This window comes from Stenella coeruleoalba (assembly GCF_951394435.1).
Source record: "Stenella coeruleoalba genome assembly, chromosome: 7".
Lineage (NCBI taxonomy): Eukaryota > Metazoa > Chordata > Mammalia > Artiodactyla > Delphinidae > Stenella > Stenella coeruleoalba.
In genome coordinates this window covers 74,053,414-74,080,177 of record NC_137153.1, presented here as the reverse complement: position 1 = coordinate 74,080,177, position 26,764 = coordinate 74,053,414, and the positions used below count along the sequence as shown (strand labels likewise).

The following is a 26,764-nucleotide window of genomic DNA, read 5'->3' as shown; positions in this document are numbered from 1 at the left end:
GATAAACCTAATCAAAGTGAGCTGAAGGAAGAAAAAAGTTTAAGAAAATGGAATTATGGGAAAGGATAGGGTGAAGCAGGGGTGGTGGGGTTAGGGTGGGTGGGAGAAGTTCACAAATAAAGCCACATATTTCTCCAATCTAATAATTATTTCCATCCTAGCCTTAAAAACATTATTAGGGCTTCCCTGGTGGCGCCGTGGTTGAGAATCCGCCTGCCGATGCAGGGGACACGGGTTCGTGCCCCTGTCCAGGAGGATCCCACATGCCACGGAGCGGCTGGGCCCATGAGCCATGGCCGCTGAGCCTGCATCCAGAGCCTGTGCTCCACAACGGGAGAGGCCACAGCGGTGAGAGGCCCGCATACCGCAAAAAAAAAAAACCAAAAAAACCCAAAAAAAACCATTATTAAACTTTCTTATTTTGTTTCACCCACTGAAAAGTAATGTATTGAGGGAAATGAATCTTTGGCCCAAACTGTGGTTTTAAACAGTATACATTACAGAGTGACTAAAAACAGTAGTTTCAGTAAGCTTATGAAGCATAATGAGTAGAAGATTACAATTAATATCCTTCAGCTTTGTCTGTAGCTGAAGCTGATATTAGTAGCACACTCAAAGTAAATTCTCAGTGACCTGAGGACACTCAAAGATTTAATTTTTACATATGTAAACATTTTAGCTGATTAACATTTTATAAAACAAAACTATCTGTTGACTCAAATCTGGAAAAATTAAGGACACAGACTTAATCAACATGCAATAACAACATAGCACACAGTTATATAATAACACAAAGAAAGAGAAAAATGTTACTATGTATGATATACAAAGCAAAAATGAACAAAAGCACCTAATTTGAATACACAGCAATTAGTGCCTTCTTTATAACTTTTCTGCTAATTAAAGAATCACTATTTTCACCTTTAATAACTCACACTTACCACCCATGGCCTTTTTGCTTCAAGCATCTCAATCAAATCTAAATGTCGCTTACGTTCATAGAACCTCTCCACATCTTGTTTATATCTTTCATTCCTCTGAATCATCTTGTCTCGATATTCAGTTTTCTCTTTGCATGAGGTCTAAAATAAATATTTATTTAACAATTAGTTTAACTGAAGAAAGACAAAAGGTCAAAGCTTTTAATAATGAAAAATGTACCGTGCTAACAAAATTTCACAATAAATGATTCCATAGGAGTTCTTAACTGTGTGCAACTAATGTGCACACCTAAATTCTGGTCTAGGTTCTACTATTTATTAATTATGGGACTGTGAGGAAGCCCTGCCACATCTCTAAGCCTGGATTCTTCTTGCCTAAAGAGAAGAGAGGTATCTGCCCCATTCACCTCAACGGTAGAAGCAACTCAACCTACTACAGGTGAAAGCTCAACAAAAGCTGTAACATGACATACAAATGAAGAGTGGTATTATTATGATTACTATGTTATAAATACCAATGACTGAAGGACTTAGAAATGAGATAAAGGAAAGCTAAAATTCAGCCTTTATATTGTGATTTAACAAATGCCAAAAATGTACTCAGAGCTTAGTAAAATACGTTTGTTTTCTTTCAGAGTTTGGTAGGTAGTTTCAGTGAGTGTTTCAGAGGGGAGTATTAAGATTGTTTGATGTGGCAAAAAGTAAAAGGACCGACAGAGTATATAAAGTAGGATAAAATAATTACAACTCCTTTGGCCATTCGCTCTGAATAAGTATAACAAAAATAGTATTAAATTATAATAAAGCTCATTATCAAGTACAGACAGTTACAGTTTAAGAGAAAGCATTTGTTTACAAGATTTCTCATTACAAAAATTTACTGAATTTATTTTAGCTGCTGAGATATGGAAAATGATTCATTAAATAAAGCACCTTTTCGAATGATATGCTAAAAAGAACATTTTAATTTATTTATTAAAGGTGAAAATAAAAATCAAACAGTGCAACTAAATGTACAGTTCTTTTACAAAGTCCATCCTCACACAACTGAAAACAATATGAGAACTGGCTCAACAGAGACTATATTAAAAGCTACATATCTGCTGTATTTCCCAAAGCCTTACAGAGTGCCTGGCATATAGTAGGTGTTTAGTAAATACTGAATGAATAAAGAATAACACTGAAACCTCCTGAGAGAAAAAAAATACTTTATAATACTATTATCGGTTCTTTAGAACAGGGGTCCCCAACCCCCAGTCTGTAGACCGGTACTGGTCCGTGTCCTGTTAAGAACCAGGCCGCACAGCAGGAGGCAGGCGAGTGAAGCTTCATCTGCTGCTCCCCATCGCTCGCGTTACTGCCTGAACCATCTCCCACCCCTCCCCCCGTCCGTAGAAAAACTGCCTTCCATGAAACCGGTCCCTGGTGCCGAAAAGGTTGGGGACTGCTGCTTTAGAAATTCAATTAATAACATATATTTGATGAAATGATAGTCAAAATTTTCAAACTTTATATAAAATCCATTCCCACTTTTTGTCACCTAACTTAATTAATGTTAGCAACAAAATCCTAGGTGAAAAAAAATCACAAATATATGAATGCACTCAATGAATCAAAACTACTATTTACTTTCCCACATTTTGAGACACAGAAATCAATGAGAGACATAAAATGAGTTGTCTATTTAGAAATACCTCTAGTTGTTTTTCTTTCTCCCTGAAGTTTTTGAGTTCACAGTGGTATTTGTGCATTTCTGGAGGACCAATTGACTTCTCAGTAGCTTCAAGGAGTTCAATTTTACTGAGTTTAGCAAATTCTCCAACTTTATCCTAGAGCAAAAAACTTAAATATCAGTTAATATTATCGTTTATAAATATCTTCAAAACATTTTTCCTTCAATGATATTTGTCAAGAAGAAACTCATTTAAAAGAAAAAATCCCCTTTATTTTGAGATGTGAATCTTAATATAAACCCTGTCCTTCATATATCATTCTTTAAAATAATAAACTTAGGTATAAACTGTCATCTTTTTGAGAACCTAAAAAAAATTTCAATGTCAACATTTCCAGGTTTTAAGTTTTATACACATTTAACAAATAGTTTGGAAAGAAAAGAAAAAATACTCCCCTGGACTGAAATGATTATCTACTACACATAATTTGGAATGAAATACTAGAAGTTAAAAAAAAACACACACAGAGCAATTTAAAACATCTACTTCTGCAGATAGTCTTATAACAACTGATAAATACTTTAAAATTTTAACTTTTCTTTCACTTGGATATAGTAATCAAATCATCAGTTTCTGAAGAGAAAAATGAACTATAATTCGGTCACTAGACTGCATTCAAAGACAAATTTAAAAGATCTGATTTTAACATATAACATGCAATATCAGGATGTTTTATTTTTACTAAACAAACTTAAAATATGAAAGGTTTTTAGAAGGCACACCTATAGATTTAAAAGTCTTAGTATATAAAATATTTTATATAAACACACTGATTAAGAAGTTGTTTATTAACAAAATTTTATGAGTCTATGAATGGGAGCACACAGCTGTTCAAGCTACTCTCTGTACTTAAAAATAATACCTTTATTTCCTTTACAATACTTTAACAGGCTCATTAATTGAATATTTACAAATTACTACAAATTAGTAAGATTATACTGTAAGAGATGAGATGCTACCTTTTACAAAGAACTGTAAGTATTAAGACCACTATGCTCATTTTAAATAGTAACCATTACAATACTCTTAAAAAGTATTTACATTCTTATATGACATAAAGAGGAAACATACACAAAATTTCCCCACATTTACATTTAATTCTCTCATACCTGAGGTAGAAACTGGCAAAGATTGCCCACTTGAATATTTAAGGCTGCAACCTGCTCTTCTACTACTTTCTGAGTTGTAGATTTTTTGTTGATGAACCAAAAGGACTGATTTTTTGCCACATCAATCTCACGAGTGATTACAAGATTTCCAGAAGTCCTGAACCTAGTTAAAAAATAAATTAAAAATATTTATACTCAAAATACATAATTTTAGAAATAAAATTTCTAAAATTCTCTTGCATCAAAGGTTGCCACATAGGATTATTATTATAATTTTTACTCCTTTTGACATTTTGGCCCCTCCAAAGAAGAAAAGCCTGACATTAGTGATAATACGTAACTGACCACCTGTAGGTTATTACTCTTTCAACATTTGAAATTATTTAAACTGTTAAAATAAAATTAAAACAAATGCCAATACTAATTCCCAAACACTGCCAGAGGAGTTATTTATCCTTTAATCATTATGCTACACTCCAATCACGTGTTGACTACAATTTTAAATGGGTTGGTATATAAAAGCATACAACAGTTAAACCTCGAAACTCTCTCTACTTGGAAAATGTATGAATGAAAACTAACTCTTACATATGCATTTCCAGACATCAAAACCAGCCTGCCCATACAGGTGGCCCATGGTTTCCTCATCTTACACTCCACCACTCTAAATTCAGAGGAGACTGTACCACATGACTATAAGGAACATTAAAAAATAGAAAATCTGAAAGAAGGGTATTTACTTATTTCTTGATTTAAAAGTACTACTGCTTCACATCTCCTATCTACTCATCCATCTTCTTCACTGGCAATCAGCAGCATGGAAGAAGACCTGGGACCACCAGAGAGACAAGGTGCCATTGTTTGGGTGTGTGTGAGGAAAGGGGTGGGACCACCATAGAAGCTCCTTTCTCTGCACGCGTTTTCAGGCGGCAGGGCACCACCTACAAGAGCTCCAGGGATGGGTGCGAGCCACCACTGCCATCTAGGACTCCAGAGATGGGCGTGGACTGCTGCCGCTACCAAGGGTCCCATGAGTGGATGCTGGTTGTTTCCCCCACCTCCTGGAAACATGCGCAGGCAGTGCACCTGCATAGCCCCTATCAAGGGATAACAGCCAGCACACGCTGAGGAAAGAAACGGCAAGCATCCAAACCAAAAGCAACCCTCACACCAAAAACATATTAAACCCACACAAGCTACACAGGGACACTTCTGCCTATTAATAGCCCTCCAAGACTACAGTATATAATTGTGTATTTACACAGAGTAAGAGGGATATAAGGGAACCATTCCCAGTGAAAAGACCAAGAGAATTCCCCTGAAGGAACAATGAAACAGACCTCTTCAGTCTAACAGACACCAAGTTCAAAAAGAAGGTAACAAAAATACTGAAGGAATTAAGAAAGGCTATCAACAGAAATGCAAATTACTGTAAAAAGGAAGTAGAAACTATAAGGAAGAGACAAGAAAAATTAGAAAATTCATTTGCTGAGACAAAAGCTGAGCTAAAGGCAATGAAGAGCAGAATGAATAATGCAGAAGAAAGAGTAAGCGATCTGGAAGACAGAATAATGGAAATTACCCGATCAAAACAGCAGACAGAAAGCCAAATGAAAAAAAAAAAAAAGAAAGCAATATAAGAGACCTATGGGATAATACAAAGCATGCCAATCTACGGATAACAAGGATTCCAGAAGGAGAAGAAAGAGAAAAGGGGATTGAAAATGTATTTGAAGAAACTATGGCTGAAAACTTACCAAACCTAAAGAAGGAAACAGATATCCAGATACAGGAAAAAGAAGGTCCCAAAAAAGATGAACCCAAACAGACCTACATCAAGAAATATTATAATAAAAATGTCAGAACAGCACCGCTTAAAGGAGTTCCAGAGACGGGTGTGAGCCGCGGTTAAAAGCACAGACCCCAGAGACAGGCATGAGACACTAAGGCCGCTGCTGCGGCCACCAAGAAGCCTGTGTGTGAGCATAGGTCACTCTCCACACCTCCCTTCCAGGAGCCTATGCAGCCTGCCACTGCCAGGGTCCCGGGATCCAGGGACAACTTCCCCGGGAGAACGCACAGCGCGTCTCAGGCTGGTGCAACGTCCCGCTGGCCTCTGCCGTCGCAGGCCTGTCCCACACTCCGTGCCCCTCCCTCCCCCCTGGCCTGAGTGAGCCACAGCCCCTGAATCAGCGGCTCCTTTAACCCCGTCCTGTCTAAGCAAAGAACAGACGCCCTCCAGCAACCTACACACAGAGGCGGGGCCAAATCCAAAGCTGAGCCCTGGGAGCTGTGCGAACAAAGAAGAGAAAGGGAAATCTCTCCAGCAGCCTCAGAAGCAGCAGATTAAAGCTCCACAATCAACTTGATGCACCTTGCATCTGTGGAATACCTGAATAGACAACGAATCATCTCAAATTGAGGAGGTGGACTTTGAGAGCAAGATTTATGACGTTTCCCCCTTTTCGTCTTTTTGTGAGTGTGTATGTGTATGCTTCTGTGTGAGATTTTGTTGGTATAGTTTTGCTTCCACCATTTGTCCTAGGGTTCTATCCATCCGTTTTTTGTTGTTGTTTTTTTGTTTTAAAAAAATTTTTTTTCTTAATAATTATTTTTTATTTTAATAACTTTATTTTATTTTACTTTATCCTCCTTCCTTCCTTCCTACCTTCCTTCCCTCCCTCCCTCCCCCCCCTTTAGACAAAAATCATCCCAAATTGAGGAGGTGGAATTTGAGAGCAAGATTTATGATTTTTTCCCTTTTTCCTCTTTTTGTGAGTGTGTATGTGTATGTTTCTGTGTAAGATTTTGTCTGTATAGCTTTGCTTTCACCATTTGTGCTAGGGTTCTATCGGTCTTTTTTTTTCTTAAAAAATTTTTTTTTCTTAATAATTATTTTAATAACTTTATTTTACCTTACTTTTTCTTTCTCTCTCTCTCTCTTTTACTAATTCTTTCTTTCTACTTTTTCTCCCTTTTATTCTGAGCCGTGTGGATGAAAGGCTCTTGGTGCTGCAGCCAAGAGTCAGTGCTGTGCCTCTGAGGTGGGAGAGACGACTTCAGGACACTGGTCCACAAGAGACCTTCCAGCTCCACATAATATCAAACGGTGAAAATCTCCCAGAGATATCCATCTCAACACCAGCACCCAGCTTCACTCAACGACCAGCAAGATAAAGTGCTGGACACCCTATGCCAAACAACTAGCAAGACAGGAACACAACCCCACCCATTAGCAGAGAGGCTGCCTAAAATCATAATAAGGCCACAGACACCCCAAAACACACCACCAGACGTGACCTGCCCACCAGAAAGACAAGATCCAGCCTCATCCACCACAACACAGGCACTAGTCACCTCCACCAGGAAGCCTACACAACCCACTGGACCAACCTTAGCCACTAGGGACAGACACCAAAAACAACGGGAACTACGAACCTGCAGCCTGCAAAAAGGAGACACCAAACACAGTAAGATAGGCAAAATGAGAAGACAGAAAAACACACAGCAGATGAAGGAGTAAGATAAAAACCCACCAGACCTAACAAATGAAGAGGAAATGGGCAGTCTACCTGAAAAAGAATTCAGAATAATGATAGTAAAGATGATACAAAATCTTGGAAATACAATGGAGAAAAGGCAAGAAACGTTTAACAAGGACCTAGAAGAACTAAAGATGAAACAAGTAATGATGAACAACACAATAAATAAAATTAAAAATACTCTAGATGGGATCAACAGCAGAATAACTGAGGCAGAAGAACGAATAAGTGACCTGGAAAATAAAATAGTGGAAATAACTACTGCAGAGCAGAATAAAGAAAAAAGAATGAAAAGAACTGAGGACAGTCTCAGAGACCTCTGGACAACATTAAACGCACCAACATTCAAATTATAGGGGTTCCAAAAGAAGGAGAGAAAAAGAAAGGGACTGAGAAAATATTTGAAGAGATTATAGTTGAAAACTTCCCTAATATGGGAAAGGAATTAGTTAATCAAGTCCAGGAAGCACAGAGAGTCCCATACAGGATAAATACAAGGAGAAATACGCCAAGACACATATTAGTCAAACTGTCAAAAATTAAATACAAAGAAAACATATTAAAAGCAGCAAGGGAAAAACAACAAATAACACACAAGGGAATCCCCATAAGGTTAACAGCTGATATTTCAGCAGAAACTCTGCAAGCCAGAAGGGAGTGGCAGGACATATTTAAAGTGATGAAGGAGAAAAACCTGCAACCAAGATTACTCTGCCCAGCAAGGATCTCATTCGGATTTGATGAAGAAATTAAAACCTTTACAGACAAGCAAAAGCTGAGAGAGTTCAGCACCACCAAACCAGCTTTACAACAAATGCTAAAGGAACTTCTCTAGGCAAGAAACACAAGAGAAGGATAAGACCTACAATAACAAACACAAAACAATTAAGAATATGGGAATAGGAACATACATATCGATAATTACCTTAAATGTAAATGGACTAAATGCTTCCACTAAAAGACACAGATTGACTGAATGGATAAAAAAACAAGACCCTTATATATGCTGTCTACAAGAGACCCACTTCAGACCTAGAGACACATACAGACTGAAAGTAAGGGGATGGAAAAAGATATTCCATGCAAATGGAAACCAAAAGAAAGGTGGAGTAGCAATTCTCATATCAGACAAAACAGATGTTAAAATAAAGACTATTAGAAGAGACAAAAAGGACACTACATAATGATCAAGGGATCGATCCAAGAAGAAGATATAACAATTGTAAATATTTATGAACCAACATAGGAGCACCTCAATATATAAGGCAAATACTAACAGCCATAAAAGGGGAAATTGACAGTAACATGTTCATAGTAGGGGACTTTAACAACCCACTTTCACCAATGGACAGATCATCCAAAATGAAAATAAATAAGGAAACACAAGCTTTAAATGATACATTAAACAAGATGGACTTAATTGATATTTATAGGACATTCCATCCAAAAACAACAGAATACACATTTTTCTCAAGTGCTCATGGAACATTCTCCAGGATAGATCATATCTTGAGTCACAAATCAAGCCTTGGTAACTTTAAGAAAATTGAAATTGTATCAAGTATCTTTTCCGACCACAATGCTATGAGACTAGATATCAATTACAGGAAAAGATCTGTAAAAAAAAAAAAACACACGGAGGCTAAACAATACACTACTTAATAACGCAGTGATTACTGAAGAAATCAAAGAGGAAATCAAAAAATACCTAGAAACAAATGACAATGGAGACACAACGACCCAAAACCTATGGGATGCAGCAAAAGCAGTTCTAAGAGGGAAGTTTATAGCAATACAATCCTACCTTAAGAAACAGGAAGCATCTCGAATAAACAACCTAACCTTGCACCTAAAGCAATCAGACAAAGAAGAACAAAAAAACCCCCAAAGTTAGCAGAAGGAAAGAAATCATAAAAATCAGATCAGAAAAAAAAGAAAAAAAATGAAGGAAACGATAGCAAAGATCAATAAAACTAAAACCTGGTTCTTTGAGAACATAAATGAAATTGATAAACCATTAGCCAGACTCATCAAGAAAAAAAGGGAGAAGACTCAAATCAATACAATTAGAAATGAAAAAGGAGAAGTAACAACTGACACTGCAGAAATACAAAGGATCATGAGAGATTACTACAAGTAACTCTATGCCAATAAAATGGACTACCTGGAAGAAATGGACAAATTCTTAGAAATGCACAACCTTCTGAGACCGAACCAGGAATAGAAAATATGAACAGACCAATCACAAGCACTGAAATTGAAACTGTGATTAAAAATCTGCCAACAAACAAAAGCCCTGGACTAGATGGCTTCACAGGCGAATTCTATCAAACATTTAGAGAAGAGCTAACACCTATCCTTCTCAAACTCTTCCAAAATATAGCAGAGGGAGGAACACTCCCAAACTCATTCTATGAGGCTACCTTCAACTTGATACCAAAACCAGAAAGGGATGTCACAAAGAAAGAAAATTACAGGCCAATATCACTGATGAACACAGATGCAAAAATCCTCAACAAAATACTAGCAAACAGAATCCAATAGCACATTAAAAGGATCATACACCATGATCAAGTGGGATTTATTCCAGGAGTTTAAGGATTCTTCAATATATGCAAAAAATCAATGTGATAAACCATATTAACAAATTGAAGGAGAAAAACCATATGATCATCTCAATAGATGGAGAGAAAGCTTTCGACAAAATTCAACACCCATTTATGATAAAAACGCTGCAGAATGCAGGCATAGAGGGAAATTTCCTCAACATAATAAAGGCCATATATGACAAACCCACAGCCAACATCGTCCTCAATGGTGAAAAACTGAGACCATTTCCACTAAGATCAGGAACAGGACAAGGTTGCCCACTCTCACCACTCTTATTCAACATAGTTTTGGAAGTTTTAGCCACAGCAATCAGAGAAGAAAAAGAAATAAAAGGAATCCAAACCGGAAAAGAAGAAGTAAAGCTGTCACTGTTTGCAGATGACATGATCCTATACATAGAGAATCCCAAAGATGCTATCAGAAAACTACTAGAGCTAATCAATGAATTTGGTAAAGTAGCAGGATACAAAATTAATGCACAGAAATCTCTGGCATTCCTATAAACTAATGATGAAAAATCTGAAAGTGAAATCAAGAAAACACTCCCATTTACCACTGCAACAAAAAGAATAAAACATCTAGGAATAAACCTACCTGAGACAAAAGACCTGTATGCAGAAAATTATAAGACACTGATGAAAGAAATTAAAGATGATACAAATAGATGGAGAGATATACCATGTTCTTGGATTGGAAGAATCAACATTGTGAAAATGACTCTACTATCCAAAGCAATCTACAGATTCAATGCAATCCCCATCAAACTACCACTGGCATTTTTCACAGCACAAGAGCTAAAAATTTCACAATTTATATGGAAACACAAAAGACCCCTAATAGCCAAAGCAATGTTGAGAACGAAAAACAGAGCTGGAGGAATCAGACTCCCTGACTTCAGACTATACTACAAAGCTACAGTAATCAAGACAGTATGGTACTGGCACAAAAACAAAACAGGATAGAAAGCCCAGAGATAAACCCATGCACATATGGTTACCTTATCTTTGATAAAGGAGGCAGGAATGTACAGTGGAAAAAGGACAGCCTCTTCAATAAGTGGTGCTGGGAAAACTGGACAGGTACATGTAAAAGTATGAGATTAGTACACTCCCTAACACCATACACAAAAGTAAGCTCAAAATGGATTAAAGACCTAAATGTAAGGCCAGACACTATCAAACTCTTAGAGGAAAACACAGGAAGAACACTCTATGACATAAATCACAGCAAGATCCTTTTTGACCCACCTCCTAGAGAAATGGAAATAAAAACAAAAATAAACAAATGGGACCTAATAAAACTTCAAAGGTTTTGCACAGCAAAGGAAACCATACACAAGACCAAAAGACAACCCTCAGAATGGGAGAAAATATTTGCAAATGAAGCAATTGACAAAGGATTAATCTCCAAAATTTATAAGCAACTCATGCAGCTCAATAACAAAAAAACAACCCAATCCAAAAATGGGCAGAAGACCTAAATAAACATTTCTCCAAAGAAGATATACAGACTGCCAACAAACACATAAAAGAATGCTCAACATCATTAATCATTAGAGAAATGAAAATCAAAATGACAATGAGATATCATCTCACACCAGTCAGAATGGCCATCATCAAAAAATCTAGAAACAATAAATGCTGGAGAGGGTGTGGAGAAAAGGGAACACTCTTGCACTGCTGGTGGGAATGTGAATTGGTTCAGCCACTATGGAGAACAGTATGGAGGTTCCTTAAAAAACTACAAATAGAACTACCATATGACCCAGCAATCCCACTACTGGGCATATACCCTGAGAAAACCAAAATTCAAAAAGAGTCATGTACCAAAATGTTCATTGCAGCTCTATTTACAATAGCCCGGAGATGGAAACAACCTAAGTGCCCATCATCGGATGAATGGATAAAGAAGATGTGGCACATATATACAATGGAATATTACTCAGCCATAAAAAGAAACGAAATTGAGCTATTTGTAATGAGGTGGATAGACCTAGAGTCTGTCATACAGAGTGAAGTAAGTCAGAAAGAAAAAGACAAATACCGTATGCTAACACATATATATGGAATTTAAGAAAAAAATGTCATGAAGAACCTAGGGGTAAGGCAGGAATAAAGACGCAGACCTCCTAGAGAACGGACTTGAGGTTATGGGGAGGGGGAAGGGTGAGCTGTGACAGGGCGAGAGAGAGTCATGGGCATATACACACTAACAAACGTAGTAAGGTAGATAGCTAGTGGGAAGCAGCCGCATGGCACAGGGATATTGGCTCGGTGCTTTGTGACAGCCTGGAGGGGTGGGATAGGGAGAGTGGGAGGGAGGGAGACGCAACAGGGAAGACATATGGGAACATATGTTTATGTATGACTGATTCACTTTGTTATAAAGCAGAAACTAATACACCATTGTAAAGCAATTATACCCCAATAAAGATGTTAAAAAAAAAAAAAAAAAGAGTCATGTACCAAAATGTTCATTGCAGCTCTATTTACAATAGCCCAGAGATGGAAACAACCTAAGTGTCCATCTTCGGATGAATGGATAAAGAAGATGTGGCACATATATACAATGGAATATTACTCAGCTGTAAAAAGAAATGAAATTGAGCTATTTGTAATGAGGTGGATGGACCTGGAGTCTGTCATACAGAGTGAAGTAAGTCAGAAAGAGAAAGACAAATACCGTATGCTAACACATATATATATGGAATTTAAGGAAAAAAATGTCATTAAGAACCTAGGGGTAAGACAGGAATAAAGACACAGACCTACTAGAGAACGGACTTGAGAATATGGGGAGGAGGAAGGGTGAGCTGTGACAAAGCGAGAGAGAGGCATGGACATATATACACTACCAAACGTAAGGTAGATTGCTAGTGGGAAGCAGCTGCATAGCACAGGGAGATCAGCTCGGTGCTTTGTGACCGCCTGGAGCAGTGGGATAGGGAGGGCGGGAGGGAGGGAGACACAGGAGGGAAGAGATATGGGAACATATGTATATGTATAACTGATTCACTTTGTTATAAAGCAGAAAGTAGCACACCATTTTAAAGCAATTACACTGCAATAAAGATGTTAAAAAAAAAGATGAGGTGGCACATATATACAATGGAATATTACTCAGCCATAAAAGGAAACGAAATTGACCTATTTGTAATGAGGTGGATAGACCTAGAGTCTGTCATACAGAGTGAAGTAAGTCAGAAAGAGAAAGACAAATACCGTATGCTAACTCATATATATGGAATTCAAGAAAAAAAAATGTCAGGAAGAACCTAGGGGTAAGACAGGAATAAAGACACAGACCTACTAGAGAATGGACTTGAGGATATGGGGAGGGGGAAGGGTAAGCTGTGACAAAGCGAGAGAAAGGCATGGACATATATACACTACCAAATGTAAGGTAGATAGCTAGTGGGAAGCAGCTGCATAGCACAGGGAGATCAGCTCGATGCTTTGTGACCACCTGGAGGGGTGAGATAGAGAGGGTGGGAGGGAGGGAGACACAAGAGGGAAGAGATATGGGAACATATGTATATGTATAACTGATTCACTTTGTTATAAAGCAGAAACTAACACACTATTGTAAAGCAATTATACTCTAATAAAAAAAAATAAAAATGGCAGAAGTTAAAAATAAAGAGAAGATTCTAAAGGCAGCAAGAGAAAAACAAAGAGTTAAATTCAAGGGAACCCCCATAAGACTATCAGCTGATTTTCCACAGAAACACTGCAGGCCAGAAGGGAGTGGCAAAGTATATTCAAAGTCTTAAAAGGGAAAATTGTGCAACCTAGAATACTCTACCTAGCAAGATTATCGTTTAGAATAGGAGGAGAGATAAAGAATTTCTCAGACAAGCAAAAACTAAAAGAATACAGCAATACTAAACCTATCCTAAAAGAAATATTGAAAGGTCTTCTCTAAACAGAAAAAAGCAAGAAGATATAGGAATGAGGAAATCACAATTGGAAAGTAAACTACTTAAATAAGCCAGTATACAGATCAAAAAGAAAAAAAAAGAAAAAACCTATTTGTGAAAGCGACGATAAAGACAAGGAACAGCAAAAGAATAAACATGAAGATGTAAAAAAAGGATATCAAAATCATAAAAGTTGGGGAAGAAGAGTTAAGAAAATGTAGATTCTTTTTTTTTTTTAGACTGTGTTTAAGGCTGTATGACTATCAGTCTAAAGCAAGCAGATATAAGAAGGGGTTAACATACTTGAAAAACAGGGCAACCATAAATCAAAAACATACAATAGATTCACAAAAACCAAAAAGAAGAGGACACAAGCATAAAATAAAAGAAAGTAATCAAGTCACAAAAAGAAAAACAAAAAAGGAAAGGAACAAAGAAGAAACATACAATCAACTGGAAAACAAGGTTTAAAATGGCAATAAATGTATAGGTATCAATAATTACCTTAAATGTCAATGGACTAAATGCTCCAACAAAAGACAGAGTGGCCGACTAGATGAAAAAACAAGAGCCTACAATATGCTGCCTAAGAGAGATCCACCTTAGGACAAAGGACACACACAGACTGAAAGCAAGGGGATGGAAAAAGATATTTCATGCAAACGGAAATGACAAGAATGCGGGAGTCACAATACGTGTATTAGACAAAATAGATTTTAAAACAGAGGCCACAAAGAAAGATAAAGAAGGATACTATATAATGATAAAAAGGTCAATAGAAGAAGAGGACTTTACACTCATCAACATATATGCACCTAATATAGGAGAATACAAATACATAAAACATACTAGCAGACATAAAGGCAGAAATTGATGGGAATACAATAATAGGAGACTTTAACACCCCACTCACGTCAACAAACAAATCTTCTAGACAGAAAATCAATAAGGTAGCAGAGATCCTGAATGATACAATAGAACAGTTAGACTTAATTGGTATTTTCAGAACATTACATCCAAAAAAAACCCAGAAAACACATTCTTTTCAAGTGTACATGGAATATTCTCTAGGACTGACCACATACTAGGGCACAAAACTAACCTCAACAAATTTAAGAGTACAGAAATTATTTCAAGGATCTTCTCCAACCACAATGGCATGAAACAAGAAATCAACCACAGGAAAAGAAATGAGAAAAAAATAATTACACGGAGACTAAACAACATGCTACTAAAAAATCAATGGGTCAACGAGGAAATCAAAAAGGAAATTAAAAATACCTGGAGACAAATGGCAATGAAAACACAACCATACAAAATCTATGAGATGCAGCAAAAGCAGTCGTAGAGGGAAACTGACAGCAATACAGGCCTTCCTCAAAAAATAAGAAAAACCTCAAATAAACAACCTAACCTACCACCTAAAAGAATTAGAAAAAGAAAAATAAACAAAACCTAAAGTCAGCAGAAGGAAGGAAATAATAAAGAACAGAGAGGAAATAAATAAAATAGACATTAAAAACACAACAGAAAAAAATTAGTAAAGCCAAGAGCTGGTTCTTTGAAAGGGTAAACAAAATTGACATGCCTCTGGCCAGGCTCACCAAGAAGAAAAAAGAGAGAATCCAAATAAATAAAATAAGAAATGAAAAAGGAGAAATCTCAACCAATACTGCAGAAATACAAAAAACCATAAAAGAATACTATGAATAATTATATGCCAACAAAGTTGACAACCTGTAAGAAATGGACAACTTTCTAGAAACACAGAGCCCACCAAAACTGAATCAAGAAGAAAGATAATTTGAACAGATCAATCACTATAGGTGAAATAGAATCTGTAATTAAAAAATAAAACAAAGCAAAAAAACTCCCTACAAATAAAAGTCCAGGACCAGATGGCTTCACGGGCGAATTCTACCAAACATACGAAGATCATACTTATACTGATCCTTCTAAAACTCTTTCAAAACACTGAAGAGGAGGGAACACTCTCAAAAACATTCTATGAAGCCACCATCACCCTGATACCAAAACCAGACAAAGACATCACCAAAAAAGAAAATTATAACATCTTTGATTAGTATAGATGCAAAAGTTCTCAACAAAATATTAGCAAACCAAATCCAACAATACATAAAAAAGATTATACAACATGACCAAGTGGGATTCATCTCAAGTTCACAAGGATGACTCAATATATGCAAATCAATCAATGTTAATACACATTAACTAAAGTCAAAAACCACATCATCATCTCAATAGATACAGAAAAAGGATTTGACGAAATTCAACATTTATTCATGATGAAAACTCTTACCAAAGTGGGTATAGAGGGCACATATCTCAACATAATAAAAGTCATTTATGACAAACCCACAGCCAATATAATACTCAGTGGTGAAAAGTGGAAAGCCTTCTCGCTAAAACTTGGAACAAGACAAGGATCACCACTCTCAACTCTTCTATTCAACAACATAGTATTGCAAGTCCTAGCCACAGCACTCAGAAAAGAAAAATAGAAAGTATCCAAATTGGAAGGGAAGAGGTAAAATATTTACTATATGTAGATGACATGATAGTATACATAGAAAACCCTAGGGCACCACACAAAAGCCACTAGTGATAAATGAATTCAGCAAAGTAGCAGAATACAAGATTAACATTCAGAAATCAGTTGCATTTCTTTACACTAACAATGAAATATTAGAAAGGGAATGTAAAAAAACAATCCCTTTAAAAATTGCACCAAGGGCTTCCCTGGTGGCGGAGTGGTTGAGTCCGCCTGCCAATGCAGGGGACATGGGTTTGTGCCCCGGTCCGGGAAGATCCCACATGCCGTGGAGCGGCTAGGCCCGTGAGCCATGGCCGCTGGGCCTGCGCATCCATGCTCCACAACGGGAGAGGCCACAACAGTGAGAGGCCCGTGTACTGCAAAAAAAAAAAAAAAAAAAAAAAAAAAATTGCACCAAAAAAACCCCTAGGAATAAACCTGACCAAGGAGGTGAAAGACTTATATGCTGAGAACTATAAAACATTAATAAAGGAAATCAAAGAGGATTCAAAGAAATGAAAAGATATCCCATGCTCTTGGACAGGAAGAATTAATACTGTTAAAACGGCCATACTCTCCAAAGCAATCTACAGATTTAATGTGATCCCTAGCAAGTCACCCATGACATTTTTCACATAACTAGAACAAATAATACAAAAATTTATACGGAACCATAGAAGACCCAGAATTGCTAAGGGAGTCCTGAGGAAAAAAAAAAAAAGCAGGAGGTATAACCCTCCCAGACTTCAGACAATACTACAAAGCTACAATAATCAAAACAGTGTGGGGTACTGGTACAAAAACAGACATATGGATCAATGGAATAAAATAGAGCCCAGAAATCAACCCACACACCTACGGTCAATCTTTGACAAAGGAGGCAAGAATATAAAATGGGAAAAAGACAATCTCTTCAGCAAGTGGTACTGGGAAAGTTGGACAGTTGCATGTATATCAATGAAGTTAGAACACACCCTCACACTATGCACAAAAACAAACTCAAAATAGCTTAAAGACTTAAACGTAAGACATGACACCATAAAACTACTAGAAGAGAGCAAAGGCAAAACATTCTCTGACATAAATCGTATAAGTGTTTTCTTAGGTTAATCTTCCAAGGGAATAAAAATAAAAACAAAAATAAACAAATGGGACCTAATCAAACCTACAAGATTTGCACAACGAAGGAAACCATAAACAAAATGAAAAGACAACCCACAGAATGAGAAAATATTTGCAAACAACGTGACTGACAAAGGCTTAACTTCCAAAATAATACAAACAACTCATACAGCTCAATAACAAAAAGACAAACAACCCAATTGAAAAATGGACAGGAGACCTAAATAGATATTTCTCCAAAGAAGACATACAGATGACCAGTAGGCACATGAAAAGATGTTCAACATCAGCAATTATTAGAGTAAATGAAAACCAAAACCACAACAAGGTACCACCTCATGCCGATCACAATGGCCACCATTAAAAAGTCTACAAATAAATGCTGGAGAGGGTGTGAAGAAAAGGGAACCCTCCTTCACTGTTGGTGGGAATGTAATTTGGTACAGCCACTAAGGAAAACAGTATGGAGGTTCCTCAGAAAACTAAAAATAGAATTACCATATGATCCAGCAGTCCCACTGCTGGGCATATATCTGGAGAAAACTATAATTCAAAAAGATATTTGCACCCCAATGTTCAGAGCACTACCATTCACAATAGCTAAGACATGGAAACAACCTAAATGTCCATCAACAGATGAATGGATAAAGATGTGGTATATATATACACACACACACACACACACAATGGAATACTACTCAGCCATAAAAAGAACAGAATAATGTCATTTGCAGCAACATGGATGTAACCAGAAATCATCACACTAAGTAAGTCAGAAAGAGAAAGACAAATACCATATGATATCACTTATATGTGGAATCTAAAATATGGCACAAATGAACCTATCTACAAAATAGAAACAGGCTCACAGTCATAGAGAACAGACCTGTGGTTGCCAAGGGGGAGAAGAGGTGGGAGAAGGATAGGCTGGGAATTTGGGGATGGAACTATATCCAATCTCCTGGGATAATCCATAATGGAAAAGAATATAAAAAGGAAGGTATATATGTGTATAACTGAGTCACTTTGCTGTACAGCAGAAATTAGCACAACACTGTAAATCAACTATACTTTAATTAAAAAAAAAAAAAAAGGAGAAAAGAAACCATCCCCAAAAGGCTATACTGTCACTGTGAGGGTAAACTAGAATTACACCATTACCTCCACCACCACCCTCAGCCACAGCAAGGCCAACTTGCCTGTATCAAACTATGACTCGAACTGTGAAATGAAGAAAAATTTTACCCTGAGAGTTACTAACCCCAAGTCACTCTCAAACAGATTTGTATCTTGAAGTTACATGACAGACGTAAGGAGGTTCAAAAACCCTCAAACTGAGAATTCTGTATATTGAGATACTGGTTTAATAGTATCCAATGATCTTTAACAGAAGTTAACAAAAATTTTCTCTGCAGGAATCTACCTTTATCATCAAAGAGTTTAACACAGATAACGTTCCAAGAGAAAGGAGAAGCTCGCTGGAAACACACATGCAAGAAAACAAAGCTTCAATAGTAAGAACTAGCAGAAATCGAAAGTAAAATCGTATTGGAATCAAAGGACTCAAGTATAAGTACGTTTATTATATTTTAAGAAATAAAAGATTGAAAATATAAATAAACAATAGATCTGAAAAAGAACCAAAGAGAAATGGATCTAGAATGCAACATAGACATAAAAAGATGAAAAATATGAAACATCTTAAGAGACTTGGATGACTGAGAAAGCCTAACATCTGTCTTGTAAGAGTTCTGGAAGGAAGGGAGGCTAAGAATGGGTCAGTGGCAGTATTTGGAGAAATAACAGATAAGAATTTTCCAAACTACAGATTTAAGAATAAATCACAGTATTAATAAAAAATAAATCCACACATAAATATATGATGTGAAACTATAAAACACCAAAAACAATTACCAACAAAGAAACTAAGATTAGATTCACAACAGAAGACAATGGAATACTTTGCATGTGCTGAGAAAATATCTATCAGTGTAGAATTTTATATAAAGCAAGTACATCTTTCAAGATTTAGAGCAAAATATTTACAGACAAAAACCGAGTGTTAGAAGAGCTTCATTAAAGGAAACTTTAAAGAATGTCCTCTGGCAGAAAGTGATCCCAGAGGGAAGAAAACAAATGCAAGAAAGAATGAAAAGCAAGGCAAACAGAAAATATGTGGCGTAATTCTAAACAAACATTACAGTTTAAATTAATAATAGTTATTATATCTTGAAGAGTTTAAGAAACAAGACAGAATTAAAGTAGCACATAAATTCAGAGAAAAAGTTATAAAAAGCACTCTAAGATATTTATTCAGTAGGAAGATGAAAATTTAAGTCTAGACTCTATTAAAGTATTTGTTAAAAATTCTAATAACCATTAAAACAAGAGAAGAATGCATAATTTCCAAAACAATAAAAAAGGAAAAATTAACCAAACAAAAAAATCCAAATGAAGGCAAGAGAGGAAACAAATACTGAAAAGTGGGCCAAATTAAAGGCACAGAATAAGGCAGTAAAAATAAGTCCAAACGTATAAGTAATTACAGTAAATGAACTGTATGTATTATTTAAAAGACTATATGAAAAACACCACCCCACTATCCTTGTTTAAATAAGATAAAAAAGATATTAAAAACTTGAAATGAATGAAAGAAAGATAACCAGGAAAATATTTAAAGAGAAAGCTGCTAACTACATTCATTAATAGCAAGTTAAACAGATTCTAGAGCAAAAAGTCTCGAAAGATGAAGAAATCAGCACATAACAATAAAGAATTCAATAATGTCCTGAAAATATATAAGGCAAAAATTGACAGAACAAGGGTAATTGACAAATCTACATAAAGGAATAGTGTAATACACTTTTCTCAGTAATTAAGGAATTGATCTGACAACTGCAATCAGCTAAAATACTGAAGATTTAGCAATATAACTAATAAGCTTGAACTAATGGACAAATACTGAACATTGCACATACAACAGCAGAATTCTCATTCTTTCAACCAAACAAGTAACAATTACAAAAGCTCAGTACAAGTAAGTCTCAACAAATTTCAAAGGAATGGGAACATAAAGACCATCTCTCTCTCTCTCTCTCTCTCTCTCTCTCTCTCTCTCTCTCTCTCTCTCTCTCTCTCTCTTTCTTTTACCACACTACTGTCAAGGTGGAAATCAATACTAAAATGTAACAGGAAAATCACTACATTAGAATCTGAAACAACTTTTAATTTATGAACTCAAAAAGAAAATGAAGAAAACATTCACAACTGAAAAGTACGAAAATACAATATACCAAAATTTGGGAGATGGAACTAAAGCAATACTGAGAGGGAAATTTTTAACCTTAACTATTTATATCAGGGAAAAAACAAAAGACTGAAAACTAGTACAATAAATATCCATTTCAAGAAATTAGAATAAAAGAAACCAAAAGTTTAAAGAAGAATTAGTAAAGGTAAGAGTAAAAATTAATGAAATAGAAAGCAATGATGTTAAGACAGAAATAACAATGCAAAAAGTTAATTCACTAAAAAAGACTAATAAAACTAACAAATCAATTTTTTCCAAATCATGAAAAAAACATGAATGAAAGAGGGGAATACAACTACAGAAGACACTTAGATAATATATATTATATATGAGACAACATAATACAAATATAATAAAGTTACATAAGAAGCTATTATTTAGCCCAATAAAATTAAAAGCTAAGATGAAAATTTTTTTTAGAAAAGTATAAACTACCATGATGATTCAAGAAATAGAAAAACTAAATAATCCACTATCATTAATTAAATAGTTAAAAAATTAAAAAACAAAAAAACTCGAGGCCCAGATGATTTTATCAGTAAGTTTAACCAAACATTCAAACAACAAATATTTCACAAACAAAATACAGATGTAAAAATCCTAAATAAAACATTAGAAAAGCAAATCTAGTAATGCAAAAATTATGACTATACTGCATTTATTCTAAAAATGCAAAACTGGGTGAATATCAGGAAATTAACTGAATTTAACAATTAAAATAATATGATCAATTCAATAGATGCTGATAAAATTCATTAGCTAGCCATAATTAAAAGAACACCAAATCAGGAACAAAAAGTAAATGGTATCAAGGAACCAAATAAATGGTATCTTCCAAAGTCCTACAACAAATACCTCATTTCACCGAAGCCACACTACCATTTTTCTGTTCCTCAGAAACAACAAATTTAATTCTGCCCTAGATGCTGAGCACAAACTCTTCCATCTGCCTGGAACACTCTACTCCCAGTTCTTATAGTTCTTATTTAGTTCTCAACTCATGAATATTCTCAACAGGCCTTTCCTGAACATTCAACAGAAATAAATAAAAGCACCACCTCCCCTAAACCTTGCCAAGGCCTACAATGAGCTAAATCTAATCTAAGTTCTTTGTCTTCATTTTACTCGACCTATCGGCAACACTGGACACATATCAATCCCTCCTCCTCAAGCCATTCGAGCCATTCAAAGTACTGCTTTCCAGGTACTATATTCTTCGGACTCACTAGCATTCTTCCCAGTTTCCTTTCCCTATATTCAGCCTCTAAATGCTGCAGTACAACAGGGTCTAGCTCTTAGACTTCTTTGCTTTGTATCTTCTCCCTTGGAGATTTCAATCACCCTACTGCCAACTCCCCAAACGTATTATCTTTGGCCCAGACTTCTCACCAAACGATAGGTTAAAAAATCCAATTGCCCATTCAACATTTCTACCTGAATGGCTATATAGGCATCTCAAACTTTACTCTGTATTTTACTGACCCTGAGAAGCATCTGTTTTTGTTATTGTTCTTTTCCATCTTAACATTTCTGAAACTGGGTTGCACATTTCAAACTGTGTCATAGTTCAGTTGGAAGCTGCATTTTACAAATGGTGCCATCTTAATTTGATGAAATATAATTTACTCCAAAATGACCTTCTGATCTTACTCTAAAACATCCTGACGCACGTTTCATTACCTCAGCTAACAGAAACTCCACTCTTAAGCATGCCAGATTATCTATATAGGTACATGTCCTCTTCGATGCCTCTCTTTCACACCCTATATTCAATTTGTGAGCAAATCCCAAACTATTTTAATTTTCTCTTAGGGTTATTATTATTCATCACTACATTGGTATCCTTGCTTTTGCCTCTCTTTCCTATTTTTCACCCAGCAACTTTAATGGTCTGGTTAAAATTTAAGTTAGATTATGTCACCTCTCTGCTCAAATCCTGGTGGCTTCCCATCTTATTCAAAATAAATGCAAATTCCTTACAGGTCTACAAGGCCTTATGAGCTGGCTCCCTCCCTGATATTTTCAGAACTTACCTTTTCCTGTTCAATGCAATCCAGTGACTCTAGGTACCACTTCAGAGTCTTAGCATTAACAGATTCTTCTGCCTGAAATGCTGTTTCTCCAAATATCTCCATGCTCATCCCCTTATTCTCTTCAAGTCTTTGTTCAAATAATACTTTCTCGGGAGAACTTTCCTGATCACCTTATTCAATACTGTAATTTCCACTCTGGCATTCCCTATATTCTCTTCCTGCCTCTATTTTTCTACACAGTGCTTATCACCATCTAACGTATTTTATTACCTATTTGTTTATGTCTCCTCTTCGCCTCTAACCATAAATTCCATGATGGCAGAATGCTGTATCCCCCAATGAACTAATAAATATTTGAAAAATGATTGCATAAGTGCATGTCAGAGACTATTCTATCCACTGTTGCCTTCAATGGATATGTGGTCAGTTAATGCAGCCGTTCAACAGCAATGACAATTCCAACAACTAAAAATGAGCCATTTTGTGTCTGGTACTCTCAAAGCCAAATGGACCCTAATGGAACAAGAGAGCACAACATAACCATGTTGAGTATGGGGAAAGGGAAATCTCCCCTTGTGCCAGACTTGGTAACAGAACTCTGGTTAATAGTCACTGGTTAGATTATTAGAGCAAGCAGCTACTGCACACCAAGTAGTTAACCTATTTAGATAACTAAGAAGACAACTGGGCTTTGGTGATTCAGGGTAGAAAGTCAGGAGTGCTTAAGACCTGCAGCCATCCATAATGGACTTTTGAAACTTAAATATTAATACTTCCTCTGTATTTTATAAATATACCTGGCTTAGTATATTTTTTCAGTTTCAATATCTAAGAAACCATTGTGATCAATCAATGGTACCAAGGCTAACCCAGGAGTATCTTTGGCAACAGGCATACCTCGGAGACATTGCGAGTTTGGTTCCAGACCACCACAATAAAGTGAATACTGCAATAAAGTGTGTCACACGAATTTTTCGGTTTCCCAGTACTTATAAAAGTTGTTTACACTATACTGTAGTCTGCTAAGTGTGCAACAGCATTACATCTAAAACAACAATGTACCTACCTTAATTAAAAATACTTTATTCCTAATAAATGCTAACCATCATTTGACAATGCGGGGTTGCCACAAACCTTCAATTTGTAAAAAAACAAAAACAATGTATCTGCAAAGCACAATGAAACGAGGTATGCTTGTATTTTTTAAAATTGAGATATAATTCACATATCATACAATCCACCATTTTAAAGTCTACAATTTGATGGTTTTTAAAAAAATGGTGGTAAAATGTATAAAATTTACTAGTTTAACCATTTTCAGGTATACAGTTGAAAGACTGTGTGTAGCAACAACGGTTTTTAAATACATTCACAAGGTTGTGCAACAATCACCACCATCTAATTCCAGAATATTTTCATCTCCCAAAAGAGGAGCCCATACCTGTTAAACCAATCACTCCCCATTCTTTCCTCTCCTCATACCCCAGCTACCACTAATCTATTTTCTGTCTATGGATTTGCTTATTCTGGACATTTCATATAAATGGAATCATGCAACATGTATTCTTTTGTGTCTGGCTTCTTTCACCAAGCATTATCTCTGCAAGGTTTACCCATGTTATAGGATCTATCAGTACTTCAATCCTTTTTACGGCTCAATAAAATGTCATTGTATGGATATATCACATTCTGTTTACCCATTTATCAGGTGATATACATTTGAGTTATTCATAATTTTCATTATTAAAATTAGGAAAAAGCTACTTTTGTGTCAATGAGCAATCAATCTCTAGAATAGTGACTGACCAAAGAATATTTGTATTTAATATTTGACAGATGCTGCCGAATAGGATATAGTGCCTGTACTCCCACAAACAGTGCACAACAGGATTCACTTTCCTATACCTTCATATGATTGAATTTTATTTTAAAAATTTTCTAAGCTGAGAAGAAAAGAATCCTCACCTTGATTTCCTTGATAACTAGTGAGGTGTAGCCTCTTTATATATTTACTGGCCATTTACTTTGCATTAAATTTCTTTGCTTATTTTCTATTAAGTGGTTTATAATTTTTACTGACTTGATGAAACATTGGTATTTTGATAATTTTGAGACATGTACATGCTATCTGTACTGAGAATGTTTCCTCCCATCTGTCACTCATTTTTAACTATGGCACCATTATATTTAGCTAGATTTTTATGGAGCCTAAATTTCTTATTTTCCTTTATTTGTTTATTTTTTTCGAGGCAAGGCTTTATTGGGTCTAATGCTGCAGCATAAGGGGGTGAAAACAAGAGTCAGGTGCCCATGCTCACTCCACAAGAGGAGCTGCTTGGGTCCTTAAAATGGGTAACAACAGGGGCAGGTACGTGGGTTGGGCAGGAGGTACAGCTTAGGTAACCTGTCCACTGCCGTGGTGGTGCTTTGTGCAGGGATTATGCACAATGCCCTGCTTTTGCTCCTAGCACCTCAACTGGTTTGTGGCTTTTTTTTAATCTTATTGTTCATAACTGCCCCAACTGCCATGTGTGCAGTTATTTTTAGTCCCTTACAGTTACTTTGTATTCTGTCGCTTCAGGGGAAGTTTGTCCAGGTTCAAGTGCTCTGGTAAAGGGTCCCAGGTACCCAGCCTATCTCAAGTGGAGACCTGCTGTTCTCAGCCTAGCTTTCCTCGTGATTTGGCAGAGGCCGTGTAGTTCCAGTCATCAGAGCCTTCTCTTCCTTAGAGCTCTTCCTATCTTCCTTTATATTGTTATTGGCTATCCTGTTCTACTTAGAAAGGCCCCTCCCTTTCCTGAGATTTAAAAAATATTCTACATTTTTCCTATCATTTTCAAAGTTACATATTTTTTTCACTCAGCCTTTAACACATCGAGATTTTATTGATGTACAGGGTGGCTGATAAAGCTCTATATTTATCCATTTTAAAAATTAACAGCTAATTATTTCAACTCAATTTGAGTAATTTATACCCAATGCTTAAATTGCCACCTTTACAATAAATTAAATTTTTATGAGGAAAACATAGGAAGAACACTCTTTGACATAAATCACAGCAAGATCTTTTTTGATCCACCTCCTAGAGTAATGGAAATAAAAGCAAAAATAAACAAATGGGACCTAATGAAACTTAAAAGTTTCTGTGCAGCAAAGGAAACTACAAACAAGACAAAAAGACAACCCTCAGAATGGGAGAAAATATTTGCAAATGAATGAACGGACAAAGGATTAATCTCCAAAATATATAAACAGCTCATGCAGCTCAATATTAAAAAAACAAACAACCCAATCCAAAAATGGGCAGAAGACCTAAACAGACATTTCTCCAAAGAAGTCATATAGATAGCCAAGAAGCACATGAAAAGCTGCTCAACATCACTAATTATTAGAGAAATACAAATCAACACTACAATGAGGTATCACCTCACACCGGTAAGAATGGTCATGATCAAAAAACCTAGAAACAATAAATGCTGGAAAGGGTGTGGTGAAAAGGGAACCCTCCTGCACTGCTGGTGGGAATGTAAATTGATACAACCAGTATGGAAAACAGTATGGAAGTTCCTTAAAAAACTAAAAATAGAACTACCATACGACCCAGCAATCCCACTACTGGGCATAAACCCAGAGAAAACCGTAACTCAAAAAGACACATGCACCCCAATGTTCATTGCAGCACTATTTACAATAGCCAGAACATGGAAGCAACCTAAATGCCCATCGACAGATGAATGGATAAAGAAGATGTGGTACATATACACAATGGAATATTACTCAGCCATAAAAAGGAACAAAATTGGGTCATTTGTAGAGACGTGGATGGACCTGGAGTCTGTCATACAGAGTGAAGTAAGTCAGAAAGAGAAAAACAAATATCGTATATTAATG

At 36.1% G+C, this 26,764-nt stretch overlaps 1 protein-coding gene across 4 annotated transcripts in view; it reads right to left on the bottom strand.

The window, feature by feature from the left end:
* The window catches only part of SMC5 (structural maintenance of chromosomes 5), a 112,696-nt gene that overhangs the window by 69,096 nt on the left and 16,836 nt on the right, over positions 1 to 26,764 (bottom strand). For all 4 annotated transcript variants that reach the window (XM_079927594.1, XM_079927595.1, XM_079927597.1 and 1 more), the window contains 3 exons: positions 3,784 to 3,946; positions 2,636 to 2,770; positions 942 to 1,082 (listed from right to left, as the gene is read on the bottom strand). In XM_079927594.1, the coding sequence (XP_079783720.1) occupies positions 942 to 1,082; positions 2,636 to 2,770; positions 3,784 to 3,946 (439 nt within the window). The remainder of the gene's footprint in view (positions 1 to 941; positions 1,083 to 2,635; positions 2,771 to 3,783; positions 3,947 to 26,764) is intronic.